This window comes from Gossypium arboreum, chromosome 6 (assembly GCF_025698485.1).
Source record: "Gossypium arboreum isolate Shixiya-1 chromosome 6, ASM2569848v2, whole genome shotgun sequence".
Lineage (NCBI taxonomy): Eukaryota > Viridiplantae > Streptophyta > Magnoliopsida > Malvales > Malvaceae > Gossypium > Gossypium arboreum.
In genome coordinates, this window is record NC_069075.1 from 45,762,771 (window position 1) to 45,784,043 (window position 21,273).

A 21,273-nucleotide genomic window follows, 5' to 3' on the forward strand; every position below is an offset into this window, starting at 1 on the left:
AGCTATCTTAGCCGGTAGGAATTACTTTAGTAGGAATTTATCGATCATTTGATCCCATGTAGTGATAGAACCTCATGGTAAATAACTCAACCACTGTTTAGCTTTGTTCCTCAACGAGAAGGGAAAAAACCGTAAGCGAATGATGTCATCAGAAACGCCATTTATCTTGAAAGTATTATAAGCTTCCAGAAAGTTAGCCAAATGCGTATTTGGATATTTGTCTTGCAAACCATGGAACTGAACAAATTGTTATATCATCTGAATAGTATTCGACTTCAGTTTGAAATTGATCGCAGCAATGGTGGGACTCGCAATACTTGATTCAGCCCCAGTTAGAGTGGGCTTGGCATAATCGTACATAGTACGAAGAGCAAGATTCAGATTTGCTGGATTTGCAACAATCGCATGAGGTAGCTGATTATTCTAATTATCACCTATCTCCTCAATAATAATAATATTGTCCTCTTGCTCGTCTACTATACCCTGTCGATTCTGCCTTGCTTCTCTATAATTTCTACGAGCTATACTTTCAATTTCGCTGTCAAACAATAATGGTCCCAAGTTCAAGCCCTACATTTGGTAAATTTTGGTATTTTTCTAACTTAAGCCTTATACTTGCTCAATAGGCTTATATTAAATTATTTGTAAAAGCATATCAGAATGGGCCTATTGGTCTGGTGGTTAAGTTGATTGTTTGTTTGCTGAAGGTCTTGCGTTTGAATCCTTGCGCAAGCGTGGGAGTTTATTTTTTCTCTTTTGACTGAGAGAGAGTTTCGGTCAAACAGGAATTCTGAGGAGGATGAGTAGTGGATTAGTGGAGAGTAATTTCGGGGATAATGGTTTCTGAATTATTATTTTGTTTTTTTTATTTTTTCCCCAAAAATCTCTCCATCTTTCTAACGTCAGTCTTTCCCCTCTTCTGCCGAATTTTTCTTGTTTCTTTCTTCTACTCTTTCAATTTCTATTTTCCTTCCTCCTTGTGCAATGATTGAATTCGCTCATTCGGTAAGTAACCGTTTTGTCTCTATCTTATTGCTCCATAGTTGGTTTTCTGAAAGAGGGTTGTTTTTGGTTCTTTCGGATTAGGTGAAGATCAAGCAGTGACTGGTGCTTCTATAGAGATCTGAACATTTGGGATTTAGTTTATTGTCAGTAAGTGATCGAGTTCACTATTTGATGTTCTAAGGTTTTGTGGTAAAATATTCTCGGTTTAGTTTTCATTTGTGTTACTGAATTCGGGCTTTGGTAATGTTGATTATAGGTTCTAGTGATCTTGGGATTGCAATATCAGTGAAAATGTACCAAGTGTGTACCCGAAAATGTAGAAAGCAAGATTCAGCAAAATTCGAAATTGTAAACTGTCAATGCCACACGGGCGTATGGTCGCCCGTGTGGTAGGTCATGTGTGACAACACGACAGTATGGCCAATGAAGGCCAGGCTGTGCACTAGACATGGCCATGTGATAACTAGGTAGGCCGTGTGTGACAAACGGGCTTGACTGAATTAGGTCATGTAAGCCACACGAGTAGCTTACATAGGCGTGTGGGTCCACACGGGTAGTCTAGATGAGTGTGTGGAAATTTAGGCCAGGCCATGTGATCCACATGGGCCAAGGCCAATCTAGGCGTGTGGGTCTACACGGGCAAGCCACATGGGCGTGTAGGCCCATTTATCTAAAATGTTTCCTAGGGTTGTACGGTTCACCCAAGTCGACTGTGAACCTACTGTAGGGTTGGTAAGTGCTACTTAGACCCTAAATCGTGTGATCTGAATATACAATGTATGAATTGAGCATGTTAAACTTATGCATGTATACCGATCTGTATGTATGACTGATAACTAAATTTTGGCATGTAAGCATGTATTTCGATATGTCTGCATTGAGCATGTTTAGTTGCATCTGCATTGGGGTGGGATGATTGATTATTGGAGGAAGTGTACTAAAAGGCTTTCATGCCTGTTATCTGGCAGCTCAGCTGCAACATTTTTTGATAAGTGTCGCATTTGGTATGACTTAGAGTGTAGGGTTGGGTGGGTGTTTTAAACCCCACATGATGTGTAGGGATGGTAGGAGATGGTGTGTAGAGGCTGGTGGGTAGAATACTAATTTGTGTTACTGTATGCATACTGTATCTGAGATGGGCTAAGACCCTAATTTATATATGAGACTGTATTTGAAGGGGCTAATGCCTAAATTGTATATGAATCTATAATGGGCTTAGGCCTAGACTGCATTAGACTCATAACTGTTGTTTGACTGTATGCCTGTTTTTTGTAGGGATTACATACTGAGTTTACGCAAAATCACCCTTTTTTGGTTTATCTGTACAGGTAACCCCTAGACCTAGACAGATCAGTGCGGCAGAGGACTCAACAGTGACCACATGACTATTGAACTGATTTAATTCCATTCAAGGTTTTTAATTCCTATTAATTTTTGGGTATTTTTGAAGTAATTTGGGACTTTTGGACTGTTTGCCATTGTTTTGGATTTTAACTATTTTTATGAACTTTAAAACTGCAACGAAAACTAGGTTTTATTGGATACAACATTTTGCCTAAAATGCAAATGCTTTTTTTTTTAAATATCATGGTTTTAAAAGCTTCCGCACATAATATGTTTTTAAATGAATCAAATTAACAAGAAATAGTTTTGAAATTGACGAAGGATAAATAAAAGTTAACAAACGAAAACGGTTTTAACTTGATAAATTCGATTTTAAATTCCATTCCATGTGCCATCTCCAGATTCTATCATAACGTCTAGGCCGGGTTTGGGGTGTTACAAATGCGACATAGAATGAATTAGGAAAATATTTAAAGATAACTAAAGAGAAAGACAATACCTAGGAAAGAATCCATCTAGATTTCACTTATTATTCCGAATCTAAATTAAGTAATTTATTCACTTGTGTCTTAATCTATAAAAATCCCTAAATTATGTTAATATCTTTTTCGAGAGTAAGAGCAACTGACTCTAGGCTGATTAATCAAAATCTCTTTCTAATTAAAACCCCTATTTTCGCATTAACTTGATTTATAGATTCCCCTACTAGATTTAACTCTAATTCGGTAGATTTATGTCGTCATATTTCTAGAATTGCATGCAGCTCCACTCAATTATGCTAGATCTACTCTTAAAAAAGGATTTTTGCTCTACTGAAGTAAGAACATTAAACAGCACAAAATAAGCATACATAATTGAGAACAAGAATCAAGTATTTATCATGTAATTCAAAAATCAAATAATAAAATTCATCATAGGTTTCATCTTCCCTAGGTATCTAGGGAATTTAGTTCATAATCTAAAAAGAAAATATCTTGAAGTCAGAAAACTACAAGACATAGAGAAATTCAAATAAGCTTCAAAGGAAGTTAAAAGGAGATCTTCAATCTTGAAGGAGATCCACTTCTAAGTTGGCTCCAATGGTGTTCTTCGAGTAATTTCTTCAATATTCTTTATGTGCTCCCTTATATATTCTTCTAATTGATATTTATAGACTTTAGAATGCTCAAAATGCCTAAAAATTGGGTTATTCCATGTGTTTGGGAAACAGGGTGCGAAATCGGCACAGGTTGGCACATGCGGGTATGGCCAGCCTGTGTGGAAATGCTCAGGCCGTGTGGATGCTGAAAACAGCTCTTTTTGCTCAATTTTGGCTTGTTTTTCACTCATTTTGCTCCCTTATGCTCACCGAAGTATAGAAACATGAATTTAAAGAATTAGAAGCATCAAATTCACTAATTTACATAATAAATCATCCAAAAATGCATCAAGAATGGGATTAAAAACATGTTACTTTTATGGCTTATCAATCGTATCATGCAGTTCGTGTGGATATCGTATTCCAGGCCGAACGTTGCCATTGTTATTCCGCAGTAGGCTCACGCACACTCAACTGTGTGGTACATCAACACTCCAGTGTTGAATTTTTCGACCATTGAGTAGTGTAACGGTGATCGAGTTCTTCGACGATTCGTCTATAAACATGTTTTGGACAACCCCGTCATCTTTAATATTGTCTATGGTATCAATAAGAGGGGAAAGGAGTTAAATAATTAGGTAGTTATGCATCAACAATTTATTGTATTATGAAATGCCTAGTTGCAGCGTAGGCCTCGATTGGAAACGTGTTTGTCAACAACTGTACTTGGAGAAAAGGGAGTCATATCTATTTGGAGGGTAGTTGATGGTAGCCCCAAGACAAATACACTGACGTGGACCTGATTAACCAAGTCATTGTCGAGGCCATCGAAACCCTACCACCCAAGCACACCCCGATGTCGAGCCACACTCTAAGGCCGACCTTGATCCCGAACATTCGTAATCACATTCATAGCCCGAGGCCATTTCTTATCATCTAGAGATGTGAGTTTCTAACTGTGACCTTTATAATTCGAAGATGGGAAATTGTAGTAGTAATTTTAAGCAACCATAATCAATAATGATGGAGGATATGTTTCCATCGGTACCGTCAAACACCCAATATTGCACCCTCGGATACCAATCATTAGGGGGATTTGATTTCTCGGATTTGTTCAATACACACCAAGGCTTGGGGCAGCGCGAGGAGAATGATGACGACCTTTAGCCCCGATGGCAAATAAGGCCACCTCAACGGTACACCCCACGGCACAACCTGGGCATAATTCGAGCTCGAATGTATTTTGAGTGCGAAAAAGTTATTGATGAAATATTGTATGTAATTTTGTTAATGCTTGAATAGAATGGTATTAATTTCCATAAATTATGTATTAAGTAGACGATCATCAATAATTAATTAATTCTATAGATATCATAAATTGAACAAGATTTTATTTTTACAATGAAAGAAACAAAAGAAAGAATAAAACTCTTAAAAAATATGTAAGAAGTGCAGTAACAGATTCAAATGCATTAAGTGATAAACAAATTATTTTCATATATTTTAATTTTATTTTTTTGAATGAATGGGGCTCTTCAATCTATATAATCCCCCTGACCTCGAGGATTGTCCAGGATAGTAGTTTTGATATAGCCACTTGTTCCGATTGTGATTGACTTTTCTGCGGATTCCATAATGTTTTTGCCCCAACGAACCCTTTATGTCCATGTCATTGCAAATTTAGGCAGCCTGCGATTAACCTTTGGATTTCCTAACCCCTTGTCTGGAATCAACTCAAACTCAAGAGGGGGCACTTCTCATGTTGAGACATCCTGGAACACAGAAAACTTGTTACCCTAAATGTGCAATTTGCGATCTAGCGTGTGGACATCATTGATATATTGTTGACAATCAACATTGACCCATACACATGCAACAATAATGTGTGCACATAAATACCGAAGGGCTTGGAACTTTACACACTGGCACTGCCTATGTCGGAGATCAACGCCATAAAACCTAGCTGGTACACTCGCTCGATGACTGATGTGTTCAATTACCCAAAAAATTCCATATGCTGTGAATATAGTTCTACATTCATTAACCTTTCTTTTTAGGCGTTCACATCCATTGCCTTCTGCACCTACTCCACGAACATGTATCCTGCCTTCAATTGCTTCAATTGTTTCAACCCTATCCTTGGCATCAATTTTGCAAGCCTATAGAACGTAGTTGAGAAAACGACAGAAATTGGTAGATGATGTGTATGCTTCAAGAAAGAATTAACCCCCTCTACGTGGTTGGTGGTCATATAGCCATATTGAGACCCATCATTGGAACTTTATGCTTATTTCTAGGGCTCCATGGTACTGAAAAATTCCTAGAAAGAAGGATTAATCACATCGTGCATATCAACCTCAAGCCCCACAATTATTTCCCTAAAACGGTGTGGTTCTAACTCGTACCATGCGTATGCATTAAGATATGACATGTTACATTTTCATTATATACCCCAAATATATTCAAGATATTTAAATAATATTGTGATTCAAGAATTTACCCATTTTCACCAAATCTTTGTGCCGATTCACATTCTTGAACTCCCAATGGAAATTAACCGCAATGTGGCGAATGCAGTAGACGAATCTCTACAGAACCTCAGATTGTTGAATTGCAGTAATCAACCCCTTCAATCTCTTAGATATTATATAAATGTCTTCTCTAACAACATGACTTTGCATGTTTTTAAAGAAAAATCCCCACAATTCCATGTCCTCCTTTTCCACGATCACAAACGCAATCAGTAAGACATTCCAGTTTCTGTCTTGTGCAACTACAATAAGGAGTATCTGGCTATATTTCTTGTATAACCAGGTGTCGTCAACTTGCACAAGTGTCTTGTAGGGTGCAAAGGCCCAAACGCATGGATGGAATGTCCAGAACATTAAGTGGAAAACTCTTCTCCTCGATTGATGTTGGTCGTTCAGGCTATAATAAGGTCGCGTTTGTAACTTCACAATTGTACCTGACACGTATTGCTGCATCACGACTATCCATCATTGAAGTTCGTTGTACTAGCCTCCAATCATTATACAATTGTTCCATCAGCATCTGTTTTGCCTACCATACTTTGCTGTATGACATTCGGTACTAGAATCGGGCTTGCATTTCAGTAATGATGACCGATATAGGAATGGTAGGCATGTCCTTCACCATCGGCAAGATAGAGTTGCAAATATTTTTCACATCTAGTTTGCAATGGTCTTGCATCATATGTGCGGACGTACATATATGGGTCTCTTTAAGTTTCTGAATACACCACTATTGACTCTTCTGCCCAATGTATCTCGAATCCACGATTGGCAACCTTCCCTAGACCTCTAATATTGTCCAACATATAATGTCGATGTAGACTTGATAACTTTGTAGTCCACCAACACCTTCATGTGTACCACTTGATGGCATATAGGCAATCTTTCTTACTTGGGAATCATTGCCCTACAAACAAATTTTCCTTTTTTGAATATGCTATCAACTGGTGAAGAGGTAGTATATCTTCATACTCGGGGAACCCAGGTGCATGTGCCGCATCAAGGTAACACTCAACATGTCTGCCCAAGGGTCATTTCGTATAATAATCCCACGACTCGAGTGCCCGACCCTAGGGGGTTGTATATTTTCACCGTCCTCTGTGCCTTCATTGTCGATATTATCTGGGACTTCATCTTGATTGGGGTTACTATATTCTTCACCATCCTGGTGAGAATGAACATCATTATCGGACCCTTTTTCATTGTTTGCATTGATGCCCTTTACCTTGGGATGTATCACTAAACAAGGGGTCAGAATTGAGCTATTATACGTTGTCGACCCATGATGTGTATTTTCAGCCCCTATTGATAGCCCTCTATAACACAATTATTTTGTCCATCTGACATTGAGATCAAAGCCAAACTTGTGTTGTTAACTTAATGGAATGACATGTTCAACAGGCTCAGGGTCGACTAACTCGACAAATAATGGAATTGGTTTAGTGTTGTTGTCCCATTTGAACAATAAATTCCCACCATTGTGCCTAAGTCTTCTTCGTTTACAAGTTCCATTTATTGAAATTTCAACGGATTGAAGGAAATTTGAAATCTATAGAATAGTCTGGACATTTTCCTCCCACAATGTCGAGCTATTGTGGTACCAATCATTTGTTTCATTTCTTGCACCTCTACATTTTTATCGAATCTCATTTCAACCTTCTGACAAGATTCAAATACACAACAACCACTCTTTCTAAAATGACTCCATCAAAATGAACGTAAATGATAAATTGGTTATTCATTTTTTATACAATTTTTATGCTGCACACTCCAACTAAAAAAAAAAAAGATTGCCCTTTTTTTTCCTTCTCTCTTTATCAATTAGCAATAAATACAGATAATGATCTGTGCACAGAATTGGGGCTTATATAATCATATTGATTTTGGTGCCGCCACATTTACAGACGACACCTAAAAATTAAAAAAAATTACATGGTGCCACCACATCTGATGTACGGACCAGGAAAATATTTTTTTACTCATTCTGGTGACTTTATATGAATAGTGGAAAAGAAATTCTTAAAAAATATACTGATGCCGCCGTATCTATAGTAGGGACTAGGGGAAAAAAATTTTTTTACCATTTTTGGTGACACCCATGAAGTGGTTGAACCAAAAATTTCAAAAAACAAATAATGGTGCCGCCACATGTATAGTAAGTACTGAGGAAAAATTATAACTGTTTTGGAGATACCATGTGAAGTGGCCGCACCAAGAAATTCGAAAAAAAACTTCTAGTGCTGCCACATCTAGAGTAATCACCAGAAATAAAAAGAACAAATTATTTACTAATATTGGTGGCTCCTTCATTATGAGACAAAAAGTCTAGTCTCATGACATACTATAAAACCAATTTGTTAGGAGAATCTAAGTAGATTTATGTAGTTATTTTTATGAGGTAATATATAGTAAATATAATTTCAAATGTCATACTTTAGAACTTTAACATTGGGTTTATTAGTCTTAAAGTTCATGAAATTGATCCGTATTAATTTAAATGAGTGTGTTGAGATTGAGAATGGTAACAAATCATGAAAATGAATTATTAAAAATAATAATAAATATTAATTACCGGCAGATGTTTTTGTCTCAGAAACAACTAAAACATGCACATTGAACTTCATTTATTTTCAGATTGCTTGACTATCTATGCTGAAGATCATCATTAAACTTCTACATATAATTATTATAGGAATTTATGTTTTTGTATTTAGTAACATATATACTACATTAAATCTCAATTATCTTTTGAATTAGTCATCATTGAGCTTTAAACAACATATTTAATATTTTACCACTCAGAACACAGCACTTATTAACTCCTTAATGTCTACATAAACCGACAAGCATTTTTAATGATAATTTTCAATCAAGCTTACTTTAAATCTCTTTTATTCATGTAATAATAAAAAATAAATAAAAAAACAGCTAGCACATTGTAATTCAATCATATATCAAGCTGCTTGGTTATTCTTTATTTTCTTTCTCTTTGTATAGAATCCGTAGTTTCTATAATCTATATATAAATCTATGAAGATTTCTATGAAGATTCTGGCGCCATAGCTTGTATATTCATGGCCTTCTTTTTCCCTAAAAGACCATTGGCATCAAGTTTCATGGTAAGGTCCTTAATCGTTCGTTTGAGTTCATCCATATAAGCAATACCACCACCACACCCATTATTGAACCTGCGGTAAGGGCATCCATAATTGCAGGCGCCGCAAAAGCTGCCGCCCATGATATCCACATTGTCGCAGTCGATACAGTAAGGGCTTCTTTCATAACCTATACCTATCCCAGCACCGAATCCGGTAGGATCAGGATCGATAGAGGTTGAAGAATCAGGATCAGCTTCATGCGGAAAACCGTTGCTTGGTTGAAACCCATCGGCTCCGTCAGCCATGGTGGAGATTCCGGTCCTCTTACCATAGGACGCCGATAAACATACTGAAAACAGTAAGGTTATGGAAACCCAATTTGCTGCGCCTGCCATCTTTGTGAGATACTTCAAGCTTATTATGTGGTTTTAGTTTGGTAGAAAGGGATTTATATAGTGAAGATTTTGCAGAAAAAGAGAAGGCATAAAATTTGTGATCGAACAAAGAATATTCAACTTAATCTATTTATTCATGTTGTTTGCATGAAATATTTATTTCGTACAAGTCATGTAAGCGTATCAGTTCGTATTATCAATACGTATAGATGAGTAACAGTAATGTATTGTCCTAATAAAAAAATTAACTTGAACAAATTTGTTGAACCAAAAATCTTACCTTACATTGAACCCAAACATGCTTTTCCCTTTTAGTCATAAGTTCAGGTGTCATCAACGGTAAATAACATTTGGTAATCCAAATTGACATCTTCAAGTAGAGACCATTGGGTAAGCTTATATGCTATCCCATAGACCGACCTAGACATAATTAAAAACAATCCCAGGGGCAACACCAAGGGTTGGCAGGGGTCTTGTCTCTTTAGAAATAATAAAATTATAAGTTAACTCAAGATAAAAGTACATTTTAACTCCTTTAACTCTTCCAAAATATGAAAAAAAATTATGTTTAATCTCTTCTAAAAGGATAGAATTATAAGTTAATATATGATAAAATTACATATTAATCTTCAAAAAGTTTATATTTCAGTTTCACCCCAAAATTTCTGGATTTACCACTGCTCCAAACAATCTTTGGACCTCCTCAATGATTTGACCAGACAAATAAAGGTCAAGAGCTCGACTATTTAATCTAGTGACTTGAGCACAACAATCTATCTCTATGGAGACGCTCTTAAAGCCATGGCCTCTAGCTAGCTTAAGAGTATGCCTATGACCGCATAAGGCTCGACTAGGCGCTGGACACATCCCGGTCGCATGAGGCCATCCAAGTCTCAAACAGCAACACCATAGTAGCCTTTCCTCTCGTCTGCCAGCCACGCCGGCCGCTATCCTCGGTCTAATAACCCAAACATGCTGAGATTTAGTAAAATGGGGCCTATTTTATCTCAAACTGATATATTATAGCATATTCATGTTTTTATTTCCAGTGCATGTTGGACGATCATGATATATCAATTTGAGATAAAAAAATATGCTATAACATGAATTTATATATTTTTATACCACTATAACATAAGTTTACACCATGATTCTTTACAGTTTATACAATAAGGAAACAACAGAAAAATAGAAAATGTATTTAGTGAGCGGTCAGCTTGTGCCAACCTGAGGTTGCCACTTACCGTTACGCAATAGGAATAAAGTTGAAAGCACAAATCTAATTTACAGATGTTGGATACTACACCAAACGCATAAGTTCACCCCAGTGATTCACATTTTCTCACCAAAAGGGTCAAAAAAAAAATTAATTAGGGTTAATAAACGGGCATTTTTTTTCTCAATTTGAAACTTGAACTCCCCTTCGAGGTGACTTTGATATTTGATTTTTTCTTTGTAACATTTGAGTATATGAATTTAGGTTTAGTGTTTAATTTAACACTTAAAGCTTTATTATTTTACTCCCAATATTTTTTATTATAGTGCACGATCAAACATTTATTGGATTGTTTGGTTTTGAATACTAAATTAAATAAATTAAAGCCAAAATCGGATACTAATTTAAGAAAAATAAATTCAAATATTAAATTTAAGGCTTTTTTACCTATATATTATAAAAAAAATACTTAAATGGTATGTTAAATAGATTATGTACTGAAATGGTACATCCAACCAAGTGGAGGGTGGTGCATAGGCAGCACCACCCTAAAAACCTGACACCACTGACTGAAAAAAAAATAATAAAAAACTAGAAGTGGCATCTAAATAAGCGGCACCTAAAGGAATACGGGTCAATTACGATCCGTATACGACCCACCCAGACACATCAGACCCATTGCCGACCAACTGTCATAGATGGGACAACATAAGTGGTGAAACCACAAAGAAAGGCAACACACCACTGGTCATGCCCATTTCACAGGCGGCACTGGTTGGTCATGCCCATTCCACAGGCAGCACACTGCTGGTCAAGCCCATTACACAGGTGGCACACCTCTGACTTGTGGCAACGATGGGACGGGACTATGCCCATGCTCTTGACTTGTGTTTTGGGGACCATTATAAGGTCCCCAATGTCTCATTTTGGCCAGAAGAGAAAAATTTTGAAGAAGAGAAGAAGACTAAGAAGAGAGCGGGAAGGGGAAAAAGAAATAAAAAGAGAGAAGTAGAATAGAGAAAAGGAAGGAGAAAAAGAAGGAAAATAAATAAATAAAAAAGGAAAGGAGAGATTGTATTTAGGGTTTAGAAAGATTTGATGTTTAAAAAATCATAAAAGGTAATTTTTTATTAAGTAATTTTTTAAAATAAATGTTAATTTGTTTTTGTTGATTTATTTTGGATTTAATTTTTATTTTATTTTTGTAAGGTATTATTTGGTTAAAAAGAGTTATTAAGGTTTGTTTGTATTTATTTTATATTTTCATTCATTCATAAGTTATTTTGTTTATTGAAGTAAAAAAGCCTATTTATGTTATGTATAAAGAATATTTTATTTTTATGTAATTTATTTGTTATGTGTGCTTTAGGTTGATTAGATTCGCTTTTTATGTAAATTATTTGGCATGTTAATTTTATTATTTTGATATAAATTTTATTTTTATGTAGGTAAAGATGAGACTGTAACACCCGAACCCGAGACCATCGCCGGTATCGGACACGAGGGGTTAACAAGCCAAGATCACATGTTTTGCCCACCAATTTGACATTTCCAATCAATGGAAGACTGCGTACCTTCGCTTTAAAAATCATATCTCGAGTTTCAAAACACGGAAACTGGTTTCAGAATTTTCCCTAATTTAGACTCATATATCCATCCATGGATTTATTTCTAGAATTTTGGTCGGGCCAATTGGTACAGTTTATTAGTAAATTTTTAAAGTTATGATAGGGACCCGAAACCGTTCCGCCCTGTTCACAATAGCTTCAATATCTCTTAACATGTAACTCCTATGACCATTTCGTTTCTTCCATATGAAAATAGACTCATCAAGGTTAATTTACATAGCTTATTCACTATTTAATACCATTCCTAAGAATTTTGGTGATTTTTCACATTCACGCCATCGCAATGGCAAAGATCTGCTTTTAAGGTAGGTCTTACCTATTTGGTAGTCTCCATGAACCAACTAGTCTTGCCATACATAGGTTCATATATGATCATTTTAACCATGCCAATGGCTGATCATGTGACCAACATTCCCATTTCCAATCCATAGCCACATCATGACACCAAATATATACATACAAACCACAAATAGTCTAAGTTCATGCTTCCTTTTACGAGCCATTTTCGCATGGCCGTATACATATACATCACCACATTTTTAAACTAACAGGGTAGTCCTATACATGCCATTTCAAAGTTCAAACAAAATTTATACCAAAATAGAGGCGTTGATAGTGTGGATGACTTGACTTTATTGATCCCGAATCCGATTGCTATCGAGCGAAATCTATAAAACAGAGCCAAAGTAACAGGGTAAGCATTTTTATGCTTAGTAAGTCTCAAGGAATATAATCAACTCTAATTACAGCAATACATTCACATAGCCAAATGCATCATTTCATTAATACACATTCTTACTTCACACTTCATCATTATATACTTTCACAAAGTATCAATCAAGTCAATAACTGAAATTCATTAGTCGATTGAGCGAATGTTGCTCAAATGTGTCGACTTTCCAATGCACATATAAACGTACCTTATTCTTTGGGCTTTTCGTGTACTAATTGAATTTATTACAGCAACCAACACTCACCTCCAGCCCAAGATTCTTCGAATATAACCGGATATAACCATGTGCACAAATGCCTTCGGTCTTAGCCGGATAGAATGACTCGCATTTAATGCCTTCTTGTCTTAGCCCTGATATAGCCACTTGCACAATTGCCTTGAGTCTTAACCGAATATAATTTCCAGCATAATTGTCTTGGCTTAGCCCGATATCATTCAATTTCTCATGTACACATACATCAATAATCATTGGACATACATATTTCATTTTCAGTTACTAAGGCTCAAACGCAAATATAATCACAAGCATATTCGCCTTGGGACTTAGCCCGGGTAGAATTCAAATACTCATACACACATAATCAATAATCAATACACATCCATACTTTATTTCACATAATTCAAGTAGGGTCACTTCTTGAGGACTTACCTCGGATGTTGTCGAACGGCTTTTTCGGCTATTCGATCACTTTCTCCTTCCCTTGTCCAATTGTGGCCCTCTAAGCTCTTGAGCTAATTCAAACAAATTCAATTTATTAAAACCTCATTGTGCTAGCTTATGGCGAATATGACAAGGAGTTTAAATGGTCATATGGCCACCCTTTAGCTTGAATACACAATGGTCATGCACATTTTATACTACATCAAGCAATTCAATACAATTTATTCGAGCATCAAGGAAATGCTAAGGCCTTCAATAGGCTACCCAAGGCCGAATATTCATGTACATGTTGAGGCCAATTATGCACTTAATACCTCACAAAAACAGCATGCATTTTACTAGTTAATGCTTTGCATATTGTGGCTTAAAACTTATAATATAGCATCAAGCACTTATATGTGTGCTAGGTCAATTGTGCTTGCAATTTCACAATTATTCTTCAACATCTTCTTCTTTAAACAAACTTATTCATCACTTCCTTCATAACCAAAACATCATGTGCAAACATATATATACATATATGAGCATGGCAATTTCAAGGTGTCCATAGCCATCCAAAACACAAATTTTAGCTAACATGCAAGAAGCATGAACCATGCTCATGAATGCATCATGGCCGAATATGACAATCATGCTCCTTTTAACTTCAATCATGATAAAACAAAAGAAAGCTCAAAATCTTACTCAAGAGTAGACAATCCATCATTGCATGCATCATCATCAAGCTTCACACTTAGCATGCAATGGCTTTATCACCATAACAACTTTGGCCAAATACCATTTCCATGGCTTAACAAAGATTTGAGCCATGACTAACATGCACATCAAGTTAGCAACCAAAACATGCATGAAACTCCTAACACAACCTCATACATACCTTAATCTTGATGCAAACTTAGCCAAATCTCCTTCTAGATCTCTTCCAACCCAAGCATGAAGCAAAAATCCTCCCTTTTTTCCTTAGTATTTTCGCCAAGAAGTGAAAATAGATGAACAAATTTTTTCTTTTCTTTCTTTAGGATATTCGCCAAGGCTATGGAGAAAGATGAACACTTTTTTTTGTTTCTCATCCTACTAACATTAATTTTTTTCCATACTCTTATTTTATTATTTCTAACATCATCCATTAGTAAAACATGTTGGGAACATGTTTCCCTTGCCCATAATTTGTCATGGCCGCCATCCACCTTAGGAAATGGGATAATTGACATGCAACTCCATTTATTTCACTTCATGCATTATTAGGCCACTTAAAATACACCTATCACATTTTCAAGTCCTAGCACATGGGTCCTTTCTTATAAATTTGCACCTAATTAATAAAAATCGAGACACGAAATATTTACGCATACAAATTCCACATACAATAAGCACGGAATATAACACCTAATTATTCTTGTGACTCGGTTTCGTGGTCCCGAAACCACTCTCCGACTAGGGTCACATTAGGGTGTCACAACTCTCCCCACTTAAGAGATTTTCGTCCCGAAAATCTTACCGTAAATAGGTTTGGATATCGCTCTCTCATAGAGTTCTCGGTCTCCCAAGTAGCTTCTTCAATCCCGTGCTTGAGCCATAACACTTTCACTAGCGGAACCCGCTTGTTTCGCAACTCTTTCACTTCTCGTGATAGGATACGAATCGGTTCTTCCTCATAACTCATATTAGCTTGAATTTCAATTTCTGATGGACTAATCACGTGCGATAGATCGGATCTATAACGTCAAGCATCGAACGTGAAAGACATCGTGAACCTTTTTGAGTTCAGGGGGCAAAATCAAACGATATGCCACTGGACCGACTCGCTCGGATATCTCATATGGCCCAATGAACCTCGGGCTCAACTTGCCCTTACGGCCGAATCTGAGTATCTTTTTCCAAGGCGATACCTTGAGAAACACTTTATCACCCACCTGATACTCGATATCCTTACGCTTCAGATCCGCGTCACGATTTACGACGATCGGAGGCTATCTTCGACTTTCACGGATTACTTTCACTTTCTTTCAGCATCTCTAATCAAATCCACCGAAAATCTTGCTTTCACCAAGCTCACCAAAACAATGGTGTACGGCATTTACGAATCGTACAAAGCCTCGTAGGGTGCCATCTTAATACTTGATTGAAAGTCGTTGTTATAAGCGAATTCAATCAACGGCAAATACCGTTCCCATGAACCACCAAACTCGAGGACGCAACATCTTAACATATCCTCAAGTATCTGGATTATCCGCTCGGATTGACCGTCGGTTTGGGGGTGAAAGGCGGTGCTGAAATACAACTTGGTACCCAAAGCTTCTTGCAACTTTTTCCAAAATCGCGAGGTAAATCTCGGATCTCTATCCGACACGATGGAAATAGGCACCCCGTGTAATCTCACAATCTGAGAAACGTACAATTCGGCTAGTTTGTCCATTGAAAATCCGTGCGACGACGGGATAAAGTGGGCCGACTTAGTCAATCTATCTACCACGACCCAAACCGCATCCCTCTTACTTGCGACAATGGCGGTCCGGATACAAAGTCCATTGTGACTCGATCCCATTTCCACTCGTATCGTGATTGGTCAAGTAATCTCAAGGCACCGATGTTCCGCTTTCACTTGTTGACATATTAAACATCTCAAACAAAGTCGGAGATGTCTCGCTTCATACCATGCCACCAAAACCGACGCTTTCAAATCATTGTACATCTTCGTACTCCCGGGTGGATTGCCATTCGGCTACAATGGGCTTCATTGAATTATCGAGATAATTCTATTTTTGACAATAATTAAGTTGGCATATTATTATATATATTATATTTTAAACCAATACATTTTACTTATTATCATTTTAAAATAATAATATTCGTATTTATTATATTGAGATAGTTTATGTTATATTTTTGTTATATTTTTTATTGGCATGTTATTTTATTATTTTAATATAATTTTTTTTGCTTTTTATGTAGGTAAAAGATTATACCATTGAGATGGAATTTGTGAATGGGTTCATTGATTTAGTTGGAGTTTGAGTTGGAATTTATATGATAAATTTATTTTGTTAATGTAGTATAGCAAAAAATATGATGTGGACAAAACTGCTTTGGTATTTTTGTAATTAAAAGCAATATATAAAATTTAGGTATTTTGATAAATATTTAAAATGCATCAAACTTAGAAATTAATTATCGAAATTTGTTTTGAAATGGCAGGTATAGCAATGGCTTCATTGATTAAGAACGATGATCACATATCAAACACAGTTAATAATATGGTAATATATTGTTATTTGTCAATCACGAGTTCCCTTAAAAAAGCTCTACATCATTTACGGAAATAAATTATGTTATAATAACTATTTTTTGTAATTTTATAGTGTCAGGGCCCGTACCGCGCATTGAGGGGTCAAGTGAATGGTTTAGGATATCCCCCGGATGAATGACTGATGCCATACTTGGAGTTAGCCAGATTCGGGTCAGCAGCATTGATCCAGACATTTGATTTGCGGTATGATTTAATATCCGCATTGGTCGAGCGTTAACGCCTAAAGACCTACACTTTTCATTTGCCGTGTGGGGAGTGCACTGTCACTCTAGAGGATGTTGCATTGCAACTTGGGCTCCCAATCGACGGGAGTGTCGTAACGAGCGTAAGTACGATACCTGAATCGGTTGCCCTTTGTTATAGCCTACTAGGTGTCTTGCCCAAAGATGCTGAGTCCAAATTTACGAGATTGAGATTTTCATGGCTAAAAGTCAATTTTGAAAATTTATCAATTAATGCCACTAAGCAGGAGGTGATGTGCGCAGCTCGAGCGTACATTATGCATATTAGAGGGGGTGTACTAATGCTAGATGCGAATAACAACAAGGTTCATTTGATGTACTTACCCCTATTAATTGACTTGCAGAACGTTCGCTCGTATAGTTAGAGTTTCGCAGTTCTGGCTATGTTGTATCATGAGCTTTGTCAGACAACAAAGCCTAATGACGTTGACATAAGCAGATGCCCTATATCAGTGCAGTCACGGGCTCTTTATTGGACGTCATTCTTGGTATTAGTTAGGCACCAAGCATACGTATTTCCACTGGTGAACAGGTGATAAAATTTTACTTGTTATAGCAATTAATTGTCATTTTTTTTCTAATGATACTATTCTAACAATACTATTCTAACATGTAATTTATTTATAGTTGGGAGTACCAATCTGGGTATCGGGAGGTCATACACTGTCCTGATATATCGTCTGATGATTCAAAAACATGCCAGGAAAGGGGTAAGCTATTCCAATATTCGTGACATGTAATTTCTTTGTATATCTTACTCGAATCGTGTTAAATTTTAACCATGTTATTAATCGTGCAGTTTATCTAGATACCATATCAGAGACTAGACATTGCGACTGTTATACCCTTGTCTGCCCACATTCATTCTCACATGTGATGCATTAAGTCACCAATTATAAATTTCTAGATAGTCGAGTGGTATAACGGAGATCGAATACTCCGGCAGTTTGTTGCATCCAGTATATCCCGACTCTACCAATGCAGTTGGGGAAGATTCACAGGATTAATAAGAGAGGAAAACATGGAAGTAATTAGGTGGTTGTGCACCAGAATATATTGCAAAGTGGGATAATCGGATGGCGCGGAGACCTTAGATGGATATTTCTTTTGATTTGTAGCAATCGTTAGAGTACATACAATGGTACTCTAGTACGGGAAAACCATATTTACTTGGTGAGTAGTCAACTGTAGTCCCCCTGAACATGCATTGACTTAGGGAATACAAGCCAAAGCCCGAGCCTGAGGCCCAGCCAGAGCCAGAGCTCAAGCCCGAGCTCGAGCCTGATCCAGAGCCAGAGCTAGAGCTAGAGCCAGAGCCTCAGCTTGAGCCTGAGCCCGAGCCCGAGCCTGAGCCCGAGCTCGAGCCCGAGCCTGAGCCTGAGCCTGAGCCTGAGCCCGAGCCCGAGCCCGAGCCCGAGCCCGAGCCTGAGCCTGAGCCCGAGCCCGAGCCCGAGCCCGAGCCCGAGCCCGAGCCCAAGCCTAAGCCCGAGCTCGAGCAATCGAATAAACATTCCAAGGATAGTTCTTATCGTCTCAGGCCTGAGCAGTTGAATACACATTCCAATGATAGTTCTTATCATCTGGAGTTGTGGGTCAATGACTATTTCCCGGGCTAGTTAGGACACGGATATCATTCCGGGTTTGATATATTCAGTCCAGTACCACTGCAGTACAACACTCTTCCCGGGCCGTATCCACCGTATTACTCCACTCCTCCTAGGTCGTATCTACCACAGTACAACACTCTTCCTAGCTCAAGTTCATCGATGGCATTCGGGGCATATGACTTTTCTTTTGTATTTCACACACCCTCACCTACGGCTGAAGAGAATACTGATTACCGTGATCACCCACAACGTGAATGTCAACCCCCGTAGAAATATACCTTTAAGACCACACCATCAAACCATCAATTTTAAGGGTTTCATGCAATTTAAATATTACAAAGTTTGTACTTTTTTATTTTAAAAAAAATATAAATTAAGAAAAAGACAATATTTGTATTTATTTAATTAGATTAATTGTAATATTAAAACTTGGAACAAAATTTGCAATATAAATTTTGTAATATAAATTAAATACATTACAACATTAAAACTTGGAACAAACTTTGTAATATAAATTAGGTACATTGGATTACATAAGCTCAATTCCTACCTGATCATAATGATTGTCCAATATAATAGTTTCGTTACGTCTATTTATTCCGATTATGACTAGCTAGTCTGCATAATCCATAATGTTTACAGTCGGATTTCTCCCTAATGTCCATTTCGTTATGGATTCTGGATGATAGCGGATGACTTTTTGGATTCCTACGCAACCTTTTGTCTAGGACAAGCTCAAAAGTCGTCAGAGGCACATCCTACTTAGACAGGTCAGGAAGGGTGGGGAACTCATTCTTCCAATGTAACACCTCTAACCCACATCCATCGCCCGAATAGGGTTTAGAGTATTACCTATCTGAAACACTCCATACCCGTATCCCACGTCGGGGTAGGGTACGAGGCATTACTTAACTGGTTCTCATATACTCGAACAACCTCAAGTCACCGAGACTCGGTCCAAATTAAAATCTCTTTAATAACCACTTTGGACTCCTTATTATGGGCCTACAAGCCCTAAATCTATCATTAAAAACTATTCGGAACCATTCTGTGTCTTTAAACCCACTCTGAAAAATTTACTCTGAAACAAGGCACACGCTCGTGTGGGTAGGCCGTGTGCTTACACACGACCGTGTGGCTTGGGACACGCCTGGATCCATTGCCCGTGTGGCCAATTTAATTCCACAATTTTTTCATAATTCAAGTGCAGACTTCACAGGCCTGAGCACACGCTCGTGTCCTTGGCCCGTGTTGCCCACATGGCATTGACACGCCTGTGTCTTAGCCCGTGTTAGAAAACTTGAGTATTCTGTTCCTGATGTCAGCACACCCAAAATGTCACACGATTGAGACACATGCCCGTATGCTATACCATGTGCACCACATGGCTGAGGCACATGACCGTGTCTCTACCCGTGTGTTTATTGCCATGCATATTGACTTAAAATTTCTATGTGCAGGGGACACACGGCTGGACCACACACCCGTGTGTCTACCCGTGTGGGCAATATGAGGCTATTAACCAAGCCTCATTGCCACCCCTACAAGCATAGTTCCATACAACTGTAAGAAAATACCAAAACAACAAAATCCATATGGCTAGATCAGCCACAATGGACATTCTTTAACAAGACAAATTACTCCGCTATGGAAATAACATATTTGCATATAACCAAAATGAATATTAGCCATCATTCAAGGCTTAATACTAAGTGTGGAATTTATCCCAAGCCAACCCATTTGGCCAATTCTCAAGATATAAAAATAATAAAGTCTAGCCCTATACATGCCATGCTCAAAGATATAAAACCAACAATACCAATGCTTTGGCTGATAGTGTGATCGATATCTCCGACTTCTAGTGATCCTTTAGCTAGCTAGGTAGTACTGAAAGAAAATGGAAGGAAAGAGAGACTAAGCATAAAAGCTTAGTAAGTTGCACATAAATAATTATACAACAACAATTTTACTAGCTTTTAGTACAAATATAAACATAGGCTTGACTTACTCGTTACCAACTCACTACTCTTATATTTTACATTGAGTTCATTTCTCATACATGTCAGTTAGGTACCTGTATCACTCACAACATGGTTATACTTTTCTTATTAACTTACATTCATAACTTTCTCCGTTGAACCTTTCGGAACCCTACCAGATATTCTATCATGCCTTCAACATGGGGTAACTGCCGATGCCATGTCCCCGACATGGTATTACACTGGCTATCATCATCGAGGCGAATGCCATGTCCTAGGCATGGTCTTATACTAGCTCTCGCATATCCGTGTTGATGCCATGTCCCAGACGTGGTCTTACACTAACACATTGCTTAGCCGATGCATATCCCAGACATGTCTTACACTTGCTTACGTCTCGAGGCCGATGCATGTCCCAGACATGTCTTACACTAGCACTCGTCTCTATG

The 21,273-nt window shown here is 37.5% G+C and overlaps 1 protein-coding gene across 1 annotated transcript; it reads left to right on the top strand.

Moving 5' to 3' along the window:
* Positions 1-16,892: 16,892 nt before the first annotated feature.
* LOC108484958 (uncharacterized) lies at positions 16,893-18,854 on the top strand. Its single transcript, XM_017788832.2, has 3 exons — positions 16,893-16,946; positions 17,646-17,770; positions 18,455-18,854. The coding sequence occupies exons 1-3, from the start codon at positions 16,893-16,895 to the stop codon at positions 18,852-18,854; spliced, it is 579 nt and encodes a 192-aa protein (XP_017644321.2).
* Positions 18,855-21,273: the final 2,419 nt, after the last annotated feature.

Coding starts and splice junctions, on each gene's coding strand:
- LOC108484958 (XM_017788832.2), top strand. CDS start 16,893: ATGGCTTCATTGATTAAGAACGATGATCACATATCAAACACAGTTAAT. Junction 16,947..17,645: donor CAAACACAGTTAATAATATG/GTAATATATTGT, acceptor GAGCTTTGTCAG/ACAACAAAGCCTAATGACGT. Junction 17,771..18,454: donor GTATTTCCACTGGTGAACAG/GTGATAAAATTT, acceptor GCATTGACTTAG/GGAATACAAGCCAAAGCCCG.